Raw genomic sequence first — 18,173 nt, 5'->3', positions numbered from 1 at the left:
AGTTCCAGATATTTATGCCTAGATACAGAACAAGACTGAAATATGTTATTTATTACGCCATTTCGAGGTGTGTAGTTAATGTAAGAAGAAAAGAAATTGTTCTCTTCTGTGCAGTCCCTAATGAAATTTATATTGATGAGACTTTAAATTCTAACCTTAATCAGTAGCATCTTGATAAGAGGCTGTGAGATGATTATCAACAAAAGTATAACAAGTGAAAATCAGACAGTGGAAAATGTAGGTTGGAATAAAGACACTATTCATAAAAGGTTTGATTGCTACGCAAAATACAGAGGAGACATTGAGAGGCAGATAGGTGCAACAAAAAGACTGCTGTACATTTAAACTTTCGACCAAAAGGCCTTCTTCTAAAGTAGAAAAAAACAGACCCGAATTGTGTGTGTGTGTGTGTGTGTGTGTGTGTGTGATGTAATAGGTGACTGGAGAAACAAGGCATATGAGATCTGTTTCTGTGCAAGGTTGGGAGGGTAATTTTGGTGTGTGAAATCTGCATTGAGACCTTTGGTGTATTTGGAGAGGGACTGCTGAACACTGCAGATGCAACGGCCGATAAATTGAGCAACCAGTGAAGGTGCTGCATCAAATGGGGTAGTAGTAGTGCTAGTACACCTGCATACACTGGTGTCACAGAGCTGTACATGTGTGCATCATCTTTGAATTCACCAAATTGGAACCAGTTTTGACAGGTTTGCAGAAATTTTGTATGAGATGAGATGCCAGACAGAAGTTCCTGAAGGCAAAACTGTCTTTCTGTGGTATGACAAATTCTGTGAGACTAGCTACTTGTTGACTATGAAAAATGCAGCCTCCTCAGAAACAGCAGCAGAGATGGGTGCATTTTGTGTGTGTGTGTGTGTGTGTGTGTGTGTGTGTGAGAGAGAGAGAGAGAGAGAGAGAGAGAGAGAGAGAGAGAGAGAGAGAGAGAGAAGAGAAGAGAGAGACCATGTGCACTCAAACCTTAGAGTTCACACAAAAACCGCTGTCTACCTTAAGTTTTGATTACATGTGTACTTCCTGTGCACCACATATCCTATGTAGAAAATGTTATTCTCCACTATTTTCACAGGTCATACAGATGGGAGCCCATTTCCTTCGCAAAGTACAGCGTCCCCCGCAGCGTCGAATTGGCCTGGGTCACCCAGTATGCCCCGCCCTTCGCCAGCGAGACCTGGCCAGTCACCTGGTGGACACCCAGCACTGCACAGTCCTCAAGGAGACCTCAAAGCAGGCAAGTGTGTTGTGGTTATAATATTGGTCCATTATTTTTACATGCCGGGAAAAAAACCACTCCCCCTGCAGGGAAAAAGGTCTCCTTTTGGACATGACAACTCTTTTGTATAAAACTAAGAGAAGACAGCTAGTCACTATTACCTCACACAGTTAGTAAAGTTGTTCAAAATGTCCACAACCACATTTAATTGTTTTTGTAATGTAGCTCACTACTGTTCTAGAAAATTTATCACAGTGGCCACGCCAAGCAAGGTGGAGCAGTAGTTACTAGCTGGACTCACACTGGAGAGGTTCAGGAGGATGAAGGTTCAAATCCCTGCTGGCCATCCAGATTCAGGTTTCTTGATTTTCCTAAGTTGCTCCAGGCAAATGCCTTGATGGTTCCTTTGAACAGGGTGTGGCTGAGTTTCTTTCCCATCCTTTTTTAATTCAAGCTTGCGCTGTATCTCCAATGATCACACTCTCGACAAGATGCTAAACTCTCGGAGTGGCTGTTGTAACTGCAACAACAAAACTTGAAGATTTAATTTGAAAATATCTAATAAATTGTGACAAGTAAGGGCACACTAACACTAATTACCTGGTGTTGTTCCGTTAGAGCATATAATGTTTGACGCAAAGTATCTGGGGACGCTTCAACAACTTCTTTCATGAAACAATTGTGTACCTTAATTCTTTTTCTAGTTCTTAACTGGTTAACAAAGTGTACTGGTTCCCCTTCAAAGCCAAAGCTGGATTAAAAGTGTGAGTGTGAAAGGCATGATTACTTTGACGTTATAAGAGGAATAGTAGGACAAAGGAACTGTAATACATTGATACATGTATGAAAAAAAGAAAGGAAGAAAGGAAATCATCACCAAAAGCATGACAGTAGAGGTGCAGCCCTACGCTACTCAAATTGTTCTCTGTAATGGTGAAATTGTAATACAGTATAGTCCCATTAATCTGAACTAATTGGGACCGGACCTTGTTTGGATTACCGATATGTTCAGGTTAGTCGGAATTACGGTGACAAGTTTCTAGAATGAAGTATACCAAGCAGATAAGTAGGTACAACGTGGTAAAAATGGGAACAAGTGTGGGAACAATGGCTCACTTTCACTCCCTGCCCTTGTTGTTGTGCATTTTTAAGACCTTTGTAGTGTCTGAGGTCAGTGTACAGCCATTTGGCTCGCAAAGTGCTTGGTTATGTTAGTTATCGATCGCTGACACATGTAACAGTTGTATTGTATTCATTCAGGTGTTGTGGTGTACGTATTTTCTTCATGAGTAAACGGAAACATAAGAAAAAATGAATGCTTTGAAACGGATAGACAATGGTGAGAATGTATCTAAACTGGCAACGCAACTGGGTGTTTGTAAAGCAACCATTTGTGATTGGAAGAAGAACAGAGTGAAGCTTGAACAGTCCTATGCTTCGGGAGAAACACTCGAAATTCGACAGACTTTGAAACCATCCCAGTATGTTAAAGTGGATGAAGCTCTTTTCCTTTGGTTTACGCAGGAAAGAGAAAGGGGAACTCCTTTGAGTGGAGCACTGGTTCAGGAGAAGGCTGTTTACCTGACCAAGTTAATGAAATGTGATGAGTCTTTTAGTGCAAGTATGGTTGGTTGGGCAGATTCAAAAAACGCCATGGAACCCGTCAGCTAGCAATTACTGGAGAGAAGCTTTCTTCTGTCCGTGATACAGCAAAGGAATACTTGGATGAGTTTGAAAAAACGATGAGGGAGGGAAAGTATTCTCCCCAACAAACTTGTAACGCTGACGACACTGGCCTTAATTTCAGGGCATTGCCAACAAAAAACCTGGCATCAAAAGCAGAAGACCATGCTCCTGGTTTTAAAATCTGCAAAGATCGTGTGACTTTAGTAGCGTGCAGCAACACTGCTGGTAATCATAAGCTGCCTTTAATGCTGATCAGCAAATCTGCTAGGCCCAGAGCTTTTAAAAACTGCATCATGAAGTCCCTGCCCGTATAGTATCGCAACCAGAAAAAAGCATGGATGAATGGTAAGCTGTACAAAGAATGGTTTCACAGCCAGTTTGTTCCCTCTGTTCGACGGTTTTGCTAAGGAAAATCATTTGTCTCTACATGCAATCCTTTTTATTGATAACGCGCCATCTCACCCCAGCTCTGAACAATTATGTGATGGAGAAATTGGGGCAAAGTTTTTGCCACCAAATGTTACACCACTTCTACAGCCGATGGAACAGGGTCTACTGCAAACATTAAAACTGATTTACAGTAAACAATTTTTAAGAATCCTGATCCAAGATGATAGCATTCCTTTAGTGGCGAAAATAAAAAAGACCAATGTGAAGGATGTTGTTTATTGGGCTTCTGAGGCATGGCAGAACATTTCAGAAAATACTCTGAGAAAATAGAGGAGACCTCTTGAATTTCAGGACAACTTAGTTGAAAATGAAGAGGAAAATCTACTAAAAATGATACAAACCATCCCTGGATGTGAAGAAGCTAGTGAAGGAGATGTAGATGAGTGGATGGCAGCGGATGGGGATGTGTGGAGAACCTTTCTGATGCTGATTTAGTTGCTGCTGTGACTCAAGACCAGGAAGAAGTGGACTGTTGTGATGGAAGTGACTATGAGCCTGAAAGTGACAAAAGTACACACAGTGACGCAGCAGAAGCCCTTGACCTCGTGCTGCGTTATTTGGGGCAACAGCCCACTGCGACAGCTGCTGATTTGATGTTTATGAGATGATGGCGCAACTATGCATCGTATAATAGACTGTCTTCATTACGCCAAAAAACAATGAGTTTTTGTCATCTAAAATATGGATAGAATGTCTGCTGTATTTTAGTAAGTTTGACAGCTTTTCTTTCGTTGTTATGCATTGTTTAAACCTAATGTTTCCTTGCCAATTTTTAAATTCTAGAAACACTCGGCCTTCAATCGTCTCGAACACCCGATACTTTAGGTACGAGTGCGGGAGAGTGAGAACGTTTCTACCAATTCATGTGTGTCTATGTACTGGTCAGAATTTTGATATTAGAAGACTGTAAGTAGGGTGAGTCACTGACGACGACAAGTGTTTGCAGCCAGTGCCACAGAAGACGTGATGAAAACTCAAGGAATAATTATGTAGTATTCTTTGGTGTATTAGTGTCTGTGTTGATTGTAAAAAAGACTAATGAACAATTGAATAGAGATTTCTGTTCACATTCATGTCTTGGACTCGCTTGAGACTAGAGACTTTTATCATTCTTCACATCTTAGCTCTGCACAAGACAGGGCACATGTGATGTCCATAAATTATTGGTTTGTTACAACCTATGATAGTATTTGTGTTTATTCAGTCTTATGTTTAAAGACACCAATTGATTTGCCAGAGTTTACTTACTTATGTGAAAAAGAGTAAATGTTGTTTTGTGTTGATAGTTGAAAATATACCATGAATGAACTGAAAGTGTTCCACGAGTACACAAATTATTTCAAGAATAGAGAAGTAGCTTAATAAATTCCTGTACTCGCTATAGTCTTTGGAGAAGAAGTTTTTGGGAGATCGACATAGCTGATTACCTAGAGAAGAGAATCAGCTACACACAGTAGGTAAGTCAACTGCGAGAGATGTGCGAGTCTTGCACCCCAGTACCACACAGTCTTGTGTCGTCCAAAAAACATTAGAGTTCAGATTAACCGAACATTCGGACTACCGGGCTTAGGATTAGCGGGACTCAGCTAAAGATAGAACTCTGAACCAGTCAGCTTGGATAAGTTATTATTATTATTATTATTATTATTATTATTATTTAAGTAAAAAACATTAGTGAAGTAGTCATCAGTTGTGAGAGTTGAAGATGTAGAATATGAAGTTGTTGTTGTGCAGCTGAGGCAATCAGATTACGTATCTCGTGCCTCAAAAAAGTAACGGTGAGGAGCCTCAAGTGTGAGAGGATAAGAATAAAGAAAAATGTCTGGAGGGGACAGGCAGGAAGGTTGAGAGGAGCAGCTAATGTTGATTCCAGGAATATGATGAGTGACAAGTAATCACTGGAAGCTGTCTCTTCCAGAGTTTAAATTGCTAACGAGAGATGTGATTTATTGATCTGCATGAGAAAGTAAGTTCTGTTTCAGTTTCTGCTTAGTAACCAAATTGTTGGTGTACACTATTTAACTTTTATCATCCACAAAGAGTGCAGTAAACAGAATTTGTATATCAGGTAATGAATAATTTGTTTATTCTTATATGTCACTCCCAGAACTCTGCATGTAACAGAATCAATATAGAAGGAAGTGAATAAATGTTTCTTACTTTCGACTTCTCATTGTTCTTCGTATTGCAGCTTCACCTTGAGATCTGAATGACGTTTGTTCCATGACATATATCATCTTTCAACCCCTCCCATCTCATTTTTTGCCGCTCTTGCCAGTCCCAAAAGTTGAAGCTTTTACACCTCTCTGAAGTTTGTATTTATATAAAACAACATATATTGGTTTCATTTCATCTTTTGGCACAAAAGATTGAGTTCACATAGCTTCAATCTATGAAGAAAAGAATCTCTAAAATATCAACAATGTAGGAAAGGATAGATTGCTACTTACTATAAAATAGCTATAAAGAGTTGCAGACAGGCAGAGATAAGACATTTACACACAAGCTTTCGGCCTCACCCTTTGTCGGAAAAAGAGATACACAAGCCATTCATTCAGACAACCAAGCACATCTGATGCACACACAACAGACAGCTCCAGTAGCTCAGGCCAGAATCCCCAAAATGAAACTTTAACCAAATTCACAGAAGAAATATGCAACTGATAAGCATGGATGAAATCCAGCAAGAAACTAGCTTTTAAAACAAAATAGATAATTGAGAGGAACCAGACTATTCAAGGTTTAAGTTAAAAAGTCACCAGTATGTCACACTATCTAGTACAGACATTCTAGTACAGGACAAAGGATTTAGGTAGGAAACTCTCCCAAGAATTTCATGTATGTCACCAGGTCAGTTGTGTTTTTTTCATTTGAGGCAATCCAATGTCTTAATACATAGCACTTTCCATATATTTATATATTGGTCTGCTGCCAGTTTAGTCAGTTGATGTTTTCCCATAGCTATTAAGTACATGCTGATGTATATGTGATTGTGACAGTGAGTCAAAGAAGACTAAACACATTGTTGCTAGAAAGGCAAGATTTCTGTGTTATCTCATCACCCAAAATGATGACACACTTTCCATCAACTTTTTTGGCAGGTGGATGTCATTTGTCACGTGTACTTCCACAACGAAGCTGGGCTGGCGCTGTACCAACTCTCCTCACCCATGAGGCACTGCATTTGCTCTGCACATCTACTCCACATCCTGTTGGTTTACCTAGTCCGGACATGTCGCCACTCGAGCGGTTCCTTGGTTGTGTTTTCATGCGAAGGCAACTGCAGCGGACTGTGCAGAGTGAAGACTGTGTGAGTACTATATTGTATGGAAGATTTATTCTACTTGCAAATATGGGGTGTGACAGAAAGATTTTCCCAATTTGAAAAACAAAAGGATACAGATAAACTAGCTAAGCATAATTTTTTGGATGGCCAATGACACAAGCCATTGGCAACTGCAAGGCAGAAAGAAGTGAGAGGAAGGGCTGTTTACTTGCTCCCTGTTTCACCTTTTGCAGATGTTCTTGTGATATGTGTACTACACAAATGTAACAATACACCGGGATCAATTTAATGCACAGATAGCAAATGTTGACTTCATCCCAGTACATAATGATGTTGTGGTATGTGACGTCATACATGTTTAAGAAAGAGAATATACTTCTGAAATGTAGGTTGTGGCAACAGAGTAGTCCATAGCATTGCCCACTGTATATGTTAGGTTGATTGATGACAGTTTGGTTGTGTGTTGACAGAATGGTATAGAAGATTTCATTTAATCCCTACATAACTTCTAATGATATTTTTCCATTGTGCAAACTTGGAAGCAACAGTTTTTGGGGTGCAAATATCGTATAAAAGAGCTCTATAGAGATGGGAAGAGTAGTGGAAGCACAGTTACCAGCAGTAGCTTTGAGCAGATATGCTTGGCAAGCACCACTAGGAATGCCACCGACTATTGAAGGTAGAACATGACACTTCAAGTGTTAGTCTAGCACATAACTTTGACATAGTGTGATTTCATCAGTACTGCAACTAACTAGGTTGTGGCTTCAGGGCATAACAATCAGACAAATGTGGGTGTGGAAAACAAACTGCGAGTGAAAGTGTTATGGTGTAGTTCACTGTGTTGTAATCACCAGTGACTGAATAAAAGACAGATGCATTGTGCACAGGGAAATGCATTTGGTTTATTTTCATGTGATGGCAGTAAATGAGATTGGATTTAGATTTGTTTGGTGCCAATAATACAAATTGAACAACAAATACATGTGACATTGACAATTACAACTCATTTTTGCTTTCTTATGAATATGAATTATTAGTTTTGTTCCAGCATATTCTACATCCATTCTGTCTTTATAATCTCTCCTGTAGTGTTGCTAGCTCTTTCTTGCAAAAGGACCCACTTTCTCAGTAAGAGTGATTATTATGTTCATTCATAGCAGCAGTGATTCATGTTTGTCCAACAAGTAAGTGCTGTTTTATTGGGTTTTGCATTTTCTTCTGTGTTGGTGCAGGTAGTAGACAGATCTCATGTGCATTTAGTGGGCTATGTCAGTGGTCTATTATTTATTGTTGTTGGGTACTCACATGGAGGTTTTAGGTTCAGTTCCCAGTAGCCTAATTTTATCTTTCTTGTGTTAAGAAGGTTTGGAATGGGATCCATTCAGTCACGTGAGCCAAAGAAGAAGCCACTTGAATGAGGAGTGGCAAAATTGTCACGCAAGTTTTCCAAGTGGCGTTGAATCAAAGGGCTTGCAATTACCTGGAAACCAAACAACACGTAATTATTTATCTACACGTACTATACAGATTGTGGTAGGACAGATGTAAGTCGTGAAACTATGTTTACACTAATCACTTGAAACAATTGGTGCCGTTAACTCTGTCATCCAATTCACTACGCACGTCCTGAAATATTATGGTATTAGAAATTCCAGTATGGAACTAAGAGAATTAGGCAAAAGCAATGAGTCTGCTGCAGATGAATTGCAAGTGATGTATAGGGATATTAGACATGTAGAAAATCGGACTAGCCTTTGCTCTTTTCCTATGGTAAATACAAAAATGCACTAGTTGGCTGGCCACTGTTTCTGAGAAGACGTAGCACATATGTCTGTGTTATGTCATGTTCTTATTCCTCTGGTTATTTTATTAATGCCAGTTGCATGTTTTATGACACGAGGGCCAATCCAAATGAAGTGGTCCAATGAAAATTAAGGTGGTTGCTTGACCATTTTTAAATATTTAAATTTTTTTATATGTAATTACCCTTTATTTAAGAAGTTCAAAACAGGTTTTTTTTTTTCCTTTACTTAATGGCGGCCATTTTCGTTTGTAAGCACGCGACGATGTTTCAGTTTAGAGACGTTAGCAAAAAATATGAATGTCTCTGCACTGGTTTAAGTTACAACATTGCAATTAACATGATTATATTTAGAAAATTGTCCTCTACAACATTGTCTATTACACAAAATACCCTAAATTAAAAAATAACCAGTCAAAATGACCTCCGAAGTTTGGTATCCAAATTTTCAAAAATACACTTTTTAGACCCAAAAATAACAAACAAGGAGTGATTTATGAGTGTCTATTTTTTCCTATAGTTAGATATCATACACTACTAGCCTCATATAGAGCAAGAACACTTACAAATGTTTCCTTAATTTTTTATGAATTTTTGAAATTTGAAAATTTTCATTTTTTGTAACGTTTGGGGTTAGTTATCTCATGTGGGACTGAAAATAAAAATATGATTTGTGCACAGTTTTAACACCTATATGATAGCAACGTACTGTAAAAATTTCAACATTGATATATGACTGTGAACAAAGATATGAATTTTTGAAAATGAGGAAATAATTCACATTACTCTACAACTGGTCTTATGGCTGTTGTGCCTATTCATGTGTGATATTGGTGGTATATAATCTATTACTATTGAAGTAAGGTACTGAATTATGTACAAAAAGTGGAAACATCACTGAAATTAACATTTATATTAGTTTGGCATACTTAAAATAAATATTTTCAATTAACATCCTTCGAGATATGAATGTTCCTAAACCTGTTGGTGAATGTTAAGAACACTTACTTCTTCAGACAGCTTCTGTGATACAGATTAAGACCTCCCAGTTGCTGTCGTAAGTTCAAGCAGTGAAAGTTACCTTAAAACATTTTTCATTGGTATCCAAACTTTGTCATTAGTAGATTTTTTTCAATGATGTTCTTGTGCCAGCAGGTTGGTAAAAATGCACAAAAACTTCATTGTCTTCCAGACTTATTCTTTCAACCTCTGCAAAGTCACCACTGTCCATCATACACTCATGCCACTACGTTATTCAACGTTAAAGACAGAGATGTAATTTTACTGACACAGTGATCCTCATAAATTGCGGTTTCTGATGTTACATAGCATCGAACTAAGTTTTCTGCAATGCCAAGGAATTTGTGGAAATGGCTTGTTCCTTTAATTGCTATACAGTTTTCAACTCTGGTTTGAAGTGTTGTTTTCATATGCAGAACCACTTCGTCTTTCTTGATCAGAAAACAGGTAATGCCTTTAATATTATCCCTGCAAAAGACATACATATCCTGTACTGTGAGAATTTGGTCTATGGTTGGTCTTTGTTAGCTGGCTTTACTTACTTCACATTTTGTTGTACCTCCTACTCCATCACATGAATTTTTACCATGGCAAGATGCCAAAAAAGTGCCATTCAGTCTCCAACCCAAAGTCTACTTTGTGGTTGCACAGATTTGAAAAATTCTTTTTGTTCTTATACTAACTACCACTTCCATCTGAAAAGTATATCAGCTTCTCAACCTTGGGAAAATTTTCTTTTTTGTAGTTTATTACATACTTTTGAAACACATGTACAGCCAAAGTGTTGTGCTCCAAGTAGTCGCTTAGAATGCAAATTGAAGAACTGCAAACTTAATCTTTCTCATTTTTAAAGTAGAGAATAAATGGATGCACTTTTGCCTGGTCATTGACCCAGTGGTACCCTTGTATTGCATCCTGAATCACAAATGTAAAATTTTCTGCAAAATCAGCTAGCACTATGCATTCAGTTTCATGAAGTTGTGCTCTTTTGTCCTTCAAAAACTTACTTTGGATTTTAGAAACATAGTGGCGACTTTTGAGTTTTTGTAAGTTATCATTTAAAGATTCCAGATACTCTTTTTGAGATTTAACCACTGTTATCATTTCTGCCCTGTCAGTTGTGACCCACTGTTTGAAGGTAATACTGTCTGGCATTTCGTCGTCATATTCGTGCAACAATTCAATAACTGTTTCCTTACCAGGGTATTTATTACACAAACTCATCTTGCAGTCATAATTGTTAGTGTCACAAACCATTAAATCTAGTAACTCTTTGTAGTTAAGATCACTGAGTTTTGCACCCACAATCATCAGTTTGACATTTTGATGATATAAACAAACACATATGGAGTGTGTCCCTGAGAATCCAGCCAAAATACACCACTTAGGTCGGAGGTCACAAAATTTTGACCTTCCAGTTTTGTATTCAGGATGAGAATTTTTGAAAACTACATAAAGTTCATTTAAATTTGACAGCACTAGTCGTTTTTGCTTTGTTAACTCCATTTATAACAACTCTTTTGCTATCTTTGCAATCTGGGCACATTCTACTGTTTTCATCATCTTCAAAAAACTGTGCTGGATCTTTTTAATTGTGTCTTCATTTATACCTACTCCTTTCTTCTTTCAAAAACTGGAAGAATGCCTCGCTCTTTCACTGATTTTCGAGTTAGTTTAATCAAATGATGAGAAATGTTGAATCCATGAACTACTTTTTCTCTTGACTATGAGTCAGGGAGCAAACTTAAAATTTTAACTTTTTCCTCTTTAGATGTCACTGAACATTTAATTATTAATTTCTCTATTAAGCTCAAATATTCAGTGTCAGATGATGCTGGTGCTAGGTTTTCTTCTTCTTTAGAAATAATGTTGATATCTGTATTATTAAAGCATGATTCCAAGTCTTTTCTCAATTTGTCTGAAATTTGTTGTACCTTATTGTCAATAGCTGCTTTTCTTTTTCTGCTACTTAATTTTATTATTTTCAAAGCAGGAGATATGTCTAACTTAGAACAAGCAAAATCCAATATGCTAACAGCTTCTTCATTAGGAATATAAATGTCATTAACAAGGTTACCTGATTCTGGTTCTGGATTCACAACAAATATTTTTGAGTCACAATTTGGACACAGGGAATTTCCAGGAATCAGATTATGTTTCAATTGGGAAACTGCTTCACTCTCACATAACAAGGACAGATGTTCAAGTTTTATTTCCCTCAAACCTTTAGTAATAGGCTTTTTATGAACTTTAAGTGGTTCACAGCACTCTCTTCCAAAAATGTGGTTATACATACTTCAGAATATATTTCTTCTCGTGATACTCACAGACTGATGTTACGAAAGAACTTACTCGAAATTTAAACGAAGTTTGTCTAACTTCATCAAAGTCATTGACATTTTTCAAGTGTTTTGAAACTGAGCCGTGAACTGTTTTGACACACATTTCACTTGCTATCTGTCCAACAGAGCACTGTTCATCCATGTTATTGCATTCCAGTTAATCTCTCAAAATTAATTACAAATTACACACAGAACAAAGCATATAACTCATTCTGCACACTTGATGAAGTATGTACATCCACTCTAATAGAGGTTTCAGAACAGACTGACTACAACAATACCACACCCAGCAATGACAATAAACCTAAATGTAAATGGGCATTTTTATTACCATAGAACAAAAGCGCGAGCTCCTATTGCCTAATATTGCATTATTAAAAATAAATAAATTAATGAATATTGGGTGATAGTTTTGACTAAATATGTCACAATTAAATTTTATTGCAATGAAACAATAAACCATTTAATAGGCAACAGCCATAAGATCAGTTGTAGAGTAATGTGAACTATACCTCATTTTCAAAAATTCATATCTTTGTTCACAGTCAGATATCAATGTTGACATTTTTACAGTATGTTGCTATCATATAGGTGTATAAACTGTGCAAAAATCATATTTTTATATTCAGTCCCACCTGAGATAACTAACCTCAAACTTTACAAAAAATGAAAATTTTCAAATTTCAAAAAATTCATAAAAAATTAAGGAAACATTTGTAAGTGTTCTTGCCCTATATGAGGCTGGTAGTGTATGATATCTAACTATAGGAAAAAATAGACTCTCATAAATCACTCCTTGTTTGTTATTTTTGGGTCTAAAAAGTGGATTTTTGAAAATTTGGATACCAAACTTTGGAGGTCATTTTGACTGGTTATTTTTGAATTTAGGATATTTTGTGTAATAGACAATGTTGTAGAGGACACTTTTCTAAAAACAATCATGTTAATTGCAATGTTGTAAATTAACCCAGTCCAGAGATATTCAAATTTTCGCTAATGTCTCCATACTGAAAAATCGTCGCACGCCTACAAATAAAAATGGCCACCATGCAGTAAAGGTGCAAGATAAATTATTTTAAAAAACTGTTTTGAACTTCTCAAATATAGGGCAATCACGTATAAAAAAAATTAAAATATTTAAAAATGGTCAAGGAACCATCACTGGACCACTTCATATGGATTGACCCACCAGCTTTCTGCAGGAAGGTAAAGGCTTCTGTTATCAATCCTTATGGAGATCTTACAGACATTATGTATTGAAAGGTCAACAGTTTGTCACCTGAAGATGTGACTGTAATCTCATGAAACTAGCCATGATTAATAAATCTTTTGACACAGATATTGCGGTTTTCATCAGTTGTAATATATTATCACAGCTGTTGTTGCTTCTCATACCAAGTAATTTATAACAGCAAGATATGTTTATTATAAATTTATTTTTAATACTAACCATGTCGCATTTACATAACAAGTTTCTATGAGAGCCTACTATTTATTATGAAACTGCGTTTTCAGTTAACGGTTGTCCCCACAAATGAGCCAGGAGTTGTACACTTCAAAGTGGACAGTTTGCAGTGTCGAGTGTGGTTGAATCCACAGTTTATGCAGTCCCTTCACCTTAAGGTTACACCACTGCCTGACCACAAAGACCAGTGGTCTGCAGAGGAAATGCAGGTGTGTCCATTTTTATATGTTTCAATTCACTTATATTTTCAATTGATGGTGGCTGAATAATTTTTATTAATAGTAATTTTTAGTTTGTGAAAACAGTAATCTTGTAGTCTGTTTAGTGTTGACATAGACACATTGTGGTAAAAATAGCAAGGCAATTTATTTAACATTTAATTATTGTTCTGCTTTGTTTATTATATTTTGCAGTCTCAGGCAAAACAAATGGTATCATCCATTTTTGATTTCTTACCAAGTTGTCATCAGGCGATGTGAATATGTTACATACTAACTCGCCTTAGTAAGACAGGCAACAGCAGTTGCATGTTGATGCATTACTATTTAATATATTCACATTATCTGATGATGACTTGCTAAGAAGTCAAAACCAATTATGACACCATTTGTGTTATGGTATTATAACTGATTTGACTTCTTAACAAATCATCATCAGATTGTATGAATATGTTACATAGTAATTTGCCAAAGTACTACTACAACTACATGTTGACAAGTTACTCTGTAATATATTCACATTATGTGATAATAAGATGCTAAGAAGTCTAAATTAGTTTGCAGTACTGTCACTGTGTTCTCATACAGCAGAGAGGGTGTATACACCCTGGGATTTCCAGGAAAAAAAGTGGAATTTTTTCATCTGCGAGAAAACTGGGAAAAACCTAGGAATTTTTAAGAATCCCGGGAATTTTTCATTGTTTTAGTTTCAGTTAAATTTTTGTAATTATGACTGGTAAGAACTGACACTCTAACAAAGAATATCACTGTATCCTGTTACTGCAGCTAAAATAAAACTTAAGGTGCATAGGAAATGCGCCAATTACAACAATAAAACACAGTGCACACACAAGCGTCTGCCACAGAAAAATGTGTCAAGGCTTTAAGGCGAAGATGCAACACTTCGTAACAACAAACTGCTTCTGATGAGTGTGACGTTACAACTGTTTACATAAGGTTCTTTGAGTAGTTATCAGCGGGCTCATGCTCAGTTGAGTTGTGTGTGAGTAGTGCGTTTTCCCTCTTTTGGCTACTTAAAGGGTGGCTGTTACTATCTCGGCAGTAACAACAAGCAGCCATATACTATCAGGTAAAATCTTTTTGGCGCATCCAAGCTGCCAGATTTGCACATGCACAGAGCACTCTCGAGTTGTAGAGGGAGGGGGTAGTCGCCACATGACCCGTGTTTACATTTAGTGATTTTGCTGCTTCCTCTTTGTTTACAGCTCTCATGTCAGATGAAACTAAAATGGGTATCTATGGCTGAATTAAAATACATTCACATAATTATGGAAGGCTAAAATATGTTAGTTTCAGCTTCCTCATTTCCATGTTTTCAGAAAATCAGTTGTCTTGTCGAACAATGAAATTATTTTTGTCGGTTTGCTAAAGAAATTTGGCTTTTATTAATCTTTTCCGTTGAGGCAGTCAATTTATTTGAAACGAAGTATTTCATTCCTCACTATTGGATAGCTTCAACTGTTTGCTGTATTTCAAGTGCATGTTTCATCTTCTGGCACATATGGCATTTGCCATAACAAAGAATCAAACATGAGTAATACAATAGTGATGTTCCTAGAAAATTTACATCCCGAAAACTACACTGAAAAGCTCAATATCAGGTTGGGGCCTATTTTATTGTGAATCTGGACATACAAATTTGCACTTTAAGGTAAATTATACATTTTAATATGGCTTACAAAATTCCAGTGCTCTTGGAGTATTCTCTGAAGTTCTGGTTCTTTTGTGATGTAATGTAAGATCACTTAATGCTTTATACATACGATCATACTCTTAACTTTTGACGACTTAAAGTGTGAGTGTGGGTCTGGGTTATACTGATTTATTTCCCCAAACCACATTCCACGCCTTTATGAGATGACTTACTTGGGGTTTACAGTCACTCTCCTTTACTGGATAGCAGGCTGCTATAAACTCTCTTGACTTCTCCTCCCCCCCTCTGCTTCTGCCTCCCTCCCTAGCTCCCTCCCTCTGCTTCTGCCTCCCTTCCTAGCTCCCTCCCTCTGCTTCTGCCTCCCTTCCTAGCTCCCTCCCTCTGCTTCTGCCTCCCTTCCTAGCTCCCTCCCTCTGCTTCTGCCTCCCTTCCTAGCTCCCTCCCTCTGCTTCTGCCTCCCTCCCTAGCTCCCTCCCTCTACTTCTGCCTCCCTCCCTCTACTTCTGCCTCCCTCCCTAGCTCCCTTTCCCTCCTGCCTCCCTCCCTAGCTCCCTCCCTCTCCCCCAATCCCCTCCCTCTCCCCCAATCCCCTCCCTCTCCCCCAATCCCCCTCCCTCTCCCCCAATCCCCTCCCTCTCCCCCAATCCCCTCCCTCTCCCCCAATCCCCTCCCTCTCCCCCAATCCCCTCCCTCTCCCCCAATCCCCTCCCTCTCCCACAATCCCCTCACTCTCCCACAATCCCCTCACTCTCCCACAATCCCCTCACTCTCCCACAATCCCCTCACTCTACACCATCCCCTCCCTCTCCCCCAATCCCCTCCCTCTCTCTCCTTCTGCCTCCCTAGCCCCCCCTCTCTCCCTCTGCCTCCCTAGCTCCCTCTCTCTCCTTCTGCCTCCCTCCCTAGCTCCCTCTCTCTCCTTCTGCCTCCCTCCCTAGCTCCCTCTCTCTCCTTCTGTCTCTCTCCCTCCCTCCCTCCCTCCCTCCCTAGCCCCCTCTCTCTCCCTCTGGCTCCCTTCCTAGCCCCCTCTCTCTCCCTCTGCCTCCCTTCCTAGCCCCCTCTCTCTCCCTCTGCCTCCCTTCCTAGCCCCCTATCTCTCCCTCTGCCTCCCTTCCTAGCCCCCTATCTCTCCCTCTGCCTCCCTTCCTAGCCCCCTCTCTCTCCCTAGCCCCCTCCTTCTCCCTCTCCGTGTATTTTTTAATAGAAAGCTTATGAAAGATATCAGAAACTTGACATATGCACATGTCTAGTATGTGGTACTGAATAATCATTTTACAAAGTCTGTTTTAGTTGAAATTATGTTTTATATAATTTTAAATTGAATGGAGGGGCTATTTTATGCTAGATTCAGAGCAGCGTAATAAAAATCAGTGTCCTTTACATAGTTCCGGTTTTGTTTGCCTGCAAATCATGTTTATAATATGTTGATTGAACTGATGCCCTTGAACCTTTCTCGTTAATGTGCATCTACTGTATTTCACTGTCCCTTGAATTACAGTCAGAGCTTCTAATGCTTGATAATAACTCTAAACATCACCATTTATTGCAGAAATAATGATATATTTTAGTACTTATAAAGTTGCAGGGTATACAGCTGTACATCATATTAATATTCATAGTGTCACAGTCTCTGTCATAATTCGTCATTTTTGTATGCTGAGCTTATATACTATAAGTATATAATTTTGGTTTTATTAGGAGTCTTTGCACACTTTTATAGCAATTTAATTTTTATTGTGATGGGTGTCATTTTCTTTGAAATTAAAATGTGTTTCAAAACGTATCTTTGCAGGTTATAGAGAAGTTCTTTGATACAAGGGGGGGGGGGGGGGGGGGGTTGCAGCACCTCCATACAAACCTAACTCACTCTCAGGGTTTGGTCGCATGTTGAATGTACCTTTAAATGTTCTGAAAGACTTTGTACAAATAATGAGGTTAGAACTGGTGAGTAACTGACCATGCATTAAAAGTTGCTCTGTAATTTAGCAGATCAAAGTTTTTACATTTCAGTGATTTTCCATTGTTTTGTCAAATACTTCAATCAAATTAAAATGTGCTGTCTACACTTCAGGAGAGTACCTTACTCTTAGTGCCTGATTTATAAAATGATTTTTTACTCCCATGTTGCTATTGATACTGTCTTTTATTGGCCATGTTATTACAGATGCCCAGTCTGATTCAGCAACAGCAGTTCAAATGGGCCGTGCAGTGGTGCTTACGAATTCCACCTTCTGCTACTAACATTGTACCTGTTGGACAACCTGGTGTTCTTGTGTGCCGGAATAAAATATTGTTCTTTGTAAGTTCTAGAATTTTATTGTACTTGGAACTAACTTTTTTTTTTCTTTTATGTACATTGATGAGCCAAAACATTGTAACCATCTGCTGAATAGCATGTTGATCCAACTATGGAATGCAGTGCAGGGGCAATTCTGCATGTCATGGATCAACAAGTTCATGATAGGTATGCAGAGATATGAGGCAACATTCGCTGGTGGTGATTTTTGGACTGGGGCAGACACCTAATAGGATGCCTGATGTGTTCCATCAGGTTCAGATCAGGCAAATTTGGTGACCAATACACCACTATCGTGTTCCTCAAACCACTGTAGCATGATTCTGTCCTTTGGCATGATTCTGCCCTTTAGCATGATTCTGTCCTTTAGCATGATTCTGTCCTTTAGCATGATTCTGTCCTTTAGCATGATTCTGTCCTTTAGCATGATTCTGTCCTTTAGCATGATTCTGTCCTTTAGCATGATTCTGTCCTTTTTCATGGAAGTCATCTGCCTGGAAGATAACCATCACTGGTGAGGAAGACATCAAGCATGAAGTGATGCAAAACACAACAATAATGTTTAAGTAGTCCACATCTGTCGTGGTGCTTTCATTTACTGCCACAGATCCCATGGAAGCAATGACTGTCCCACACAGCATAATAGTCACCTCTCAAGCTTATGTCTGTGGCCACAGTGGTTATTTCAAGCAGCTGTTTG

General features: G+C 38.4%; 1 protein-coding gene across 1 annotated transcript in view; it reads left to right on the top strand.

The window, feature by feature from the left end:
• LOC124776432 (mediator of RNA polymerase II transcription subunit 14) overlaps positions 1-18,173 on the top strand; it is a 180,921-nt gene that overhangs the window by 146,786 nt on the left and 15,962 nt on the right. Inside the window, 6 exon segments of the mRNA XM_047251426.1 lie at positions 1,088-1,249; positions 6,469-6,677; positions 13,335-13,493; positions 16,970-17,011; positions 17,014-17,121; positions 17,342-17,476. Coding sequence (XP_047107382.1) covers positions 1,088-1,249; positions 6,469-6,677; positions 13,335-13,493; positions 16,970-17,011; positions 17,014-17,121; positions 17,342-17,476 — 815 coding nt within the window.

This window comes from Schistocerca piceifrons, chromosome 2, assembly GCF_021461385.2.
Source record: "Schistocerca piceifrons isolate TAMUIC-IGC-003096 chromosome 2, iqSchPice1.1, whole genome shotgun sequence".
NCBI lineage: Eukaryota > Metazoa > Arthropoda > Insecta > Orthoptera > Acrididae > Schistocerca > Schistocerca piceifrons.
Note: the sequence above shows the minus strand (reverse complement) of the source record. Positions and strands in the feature narration are given on the sequence as shown.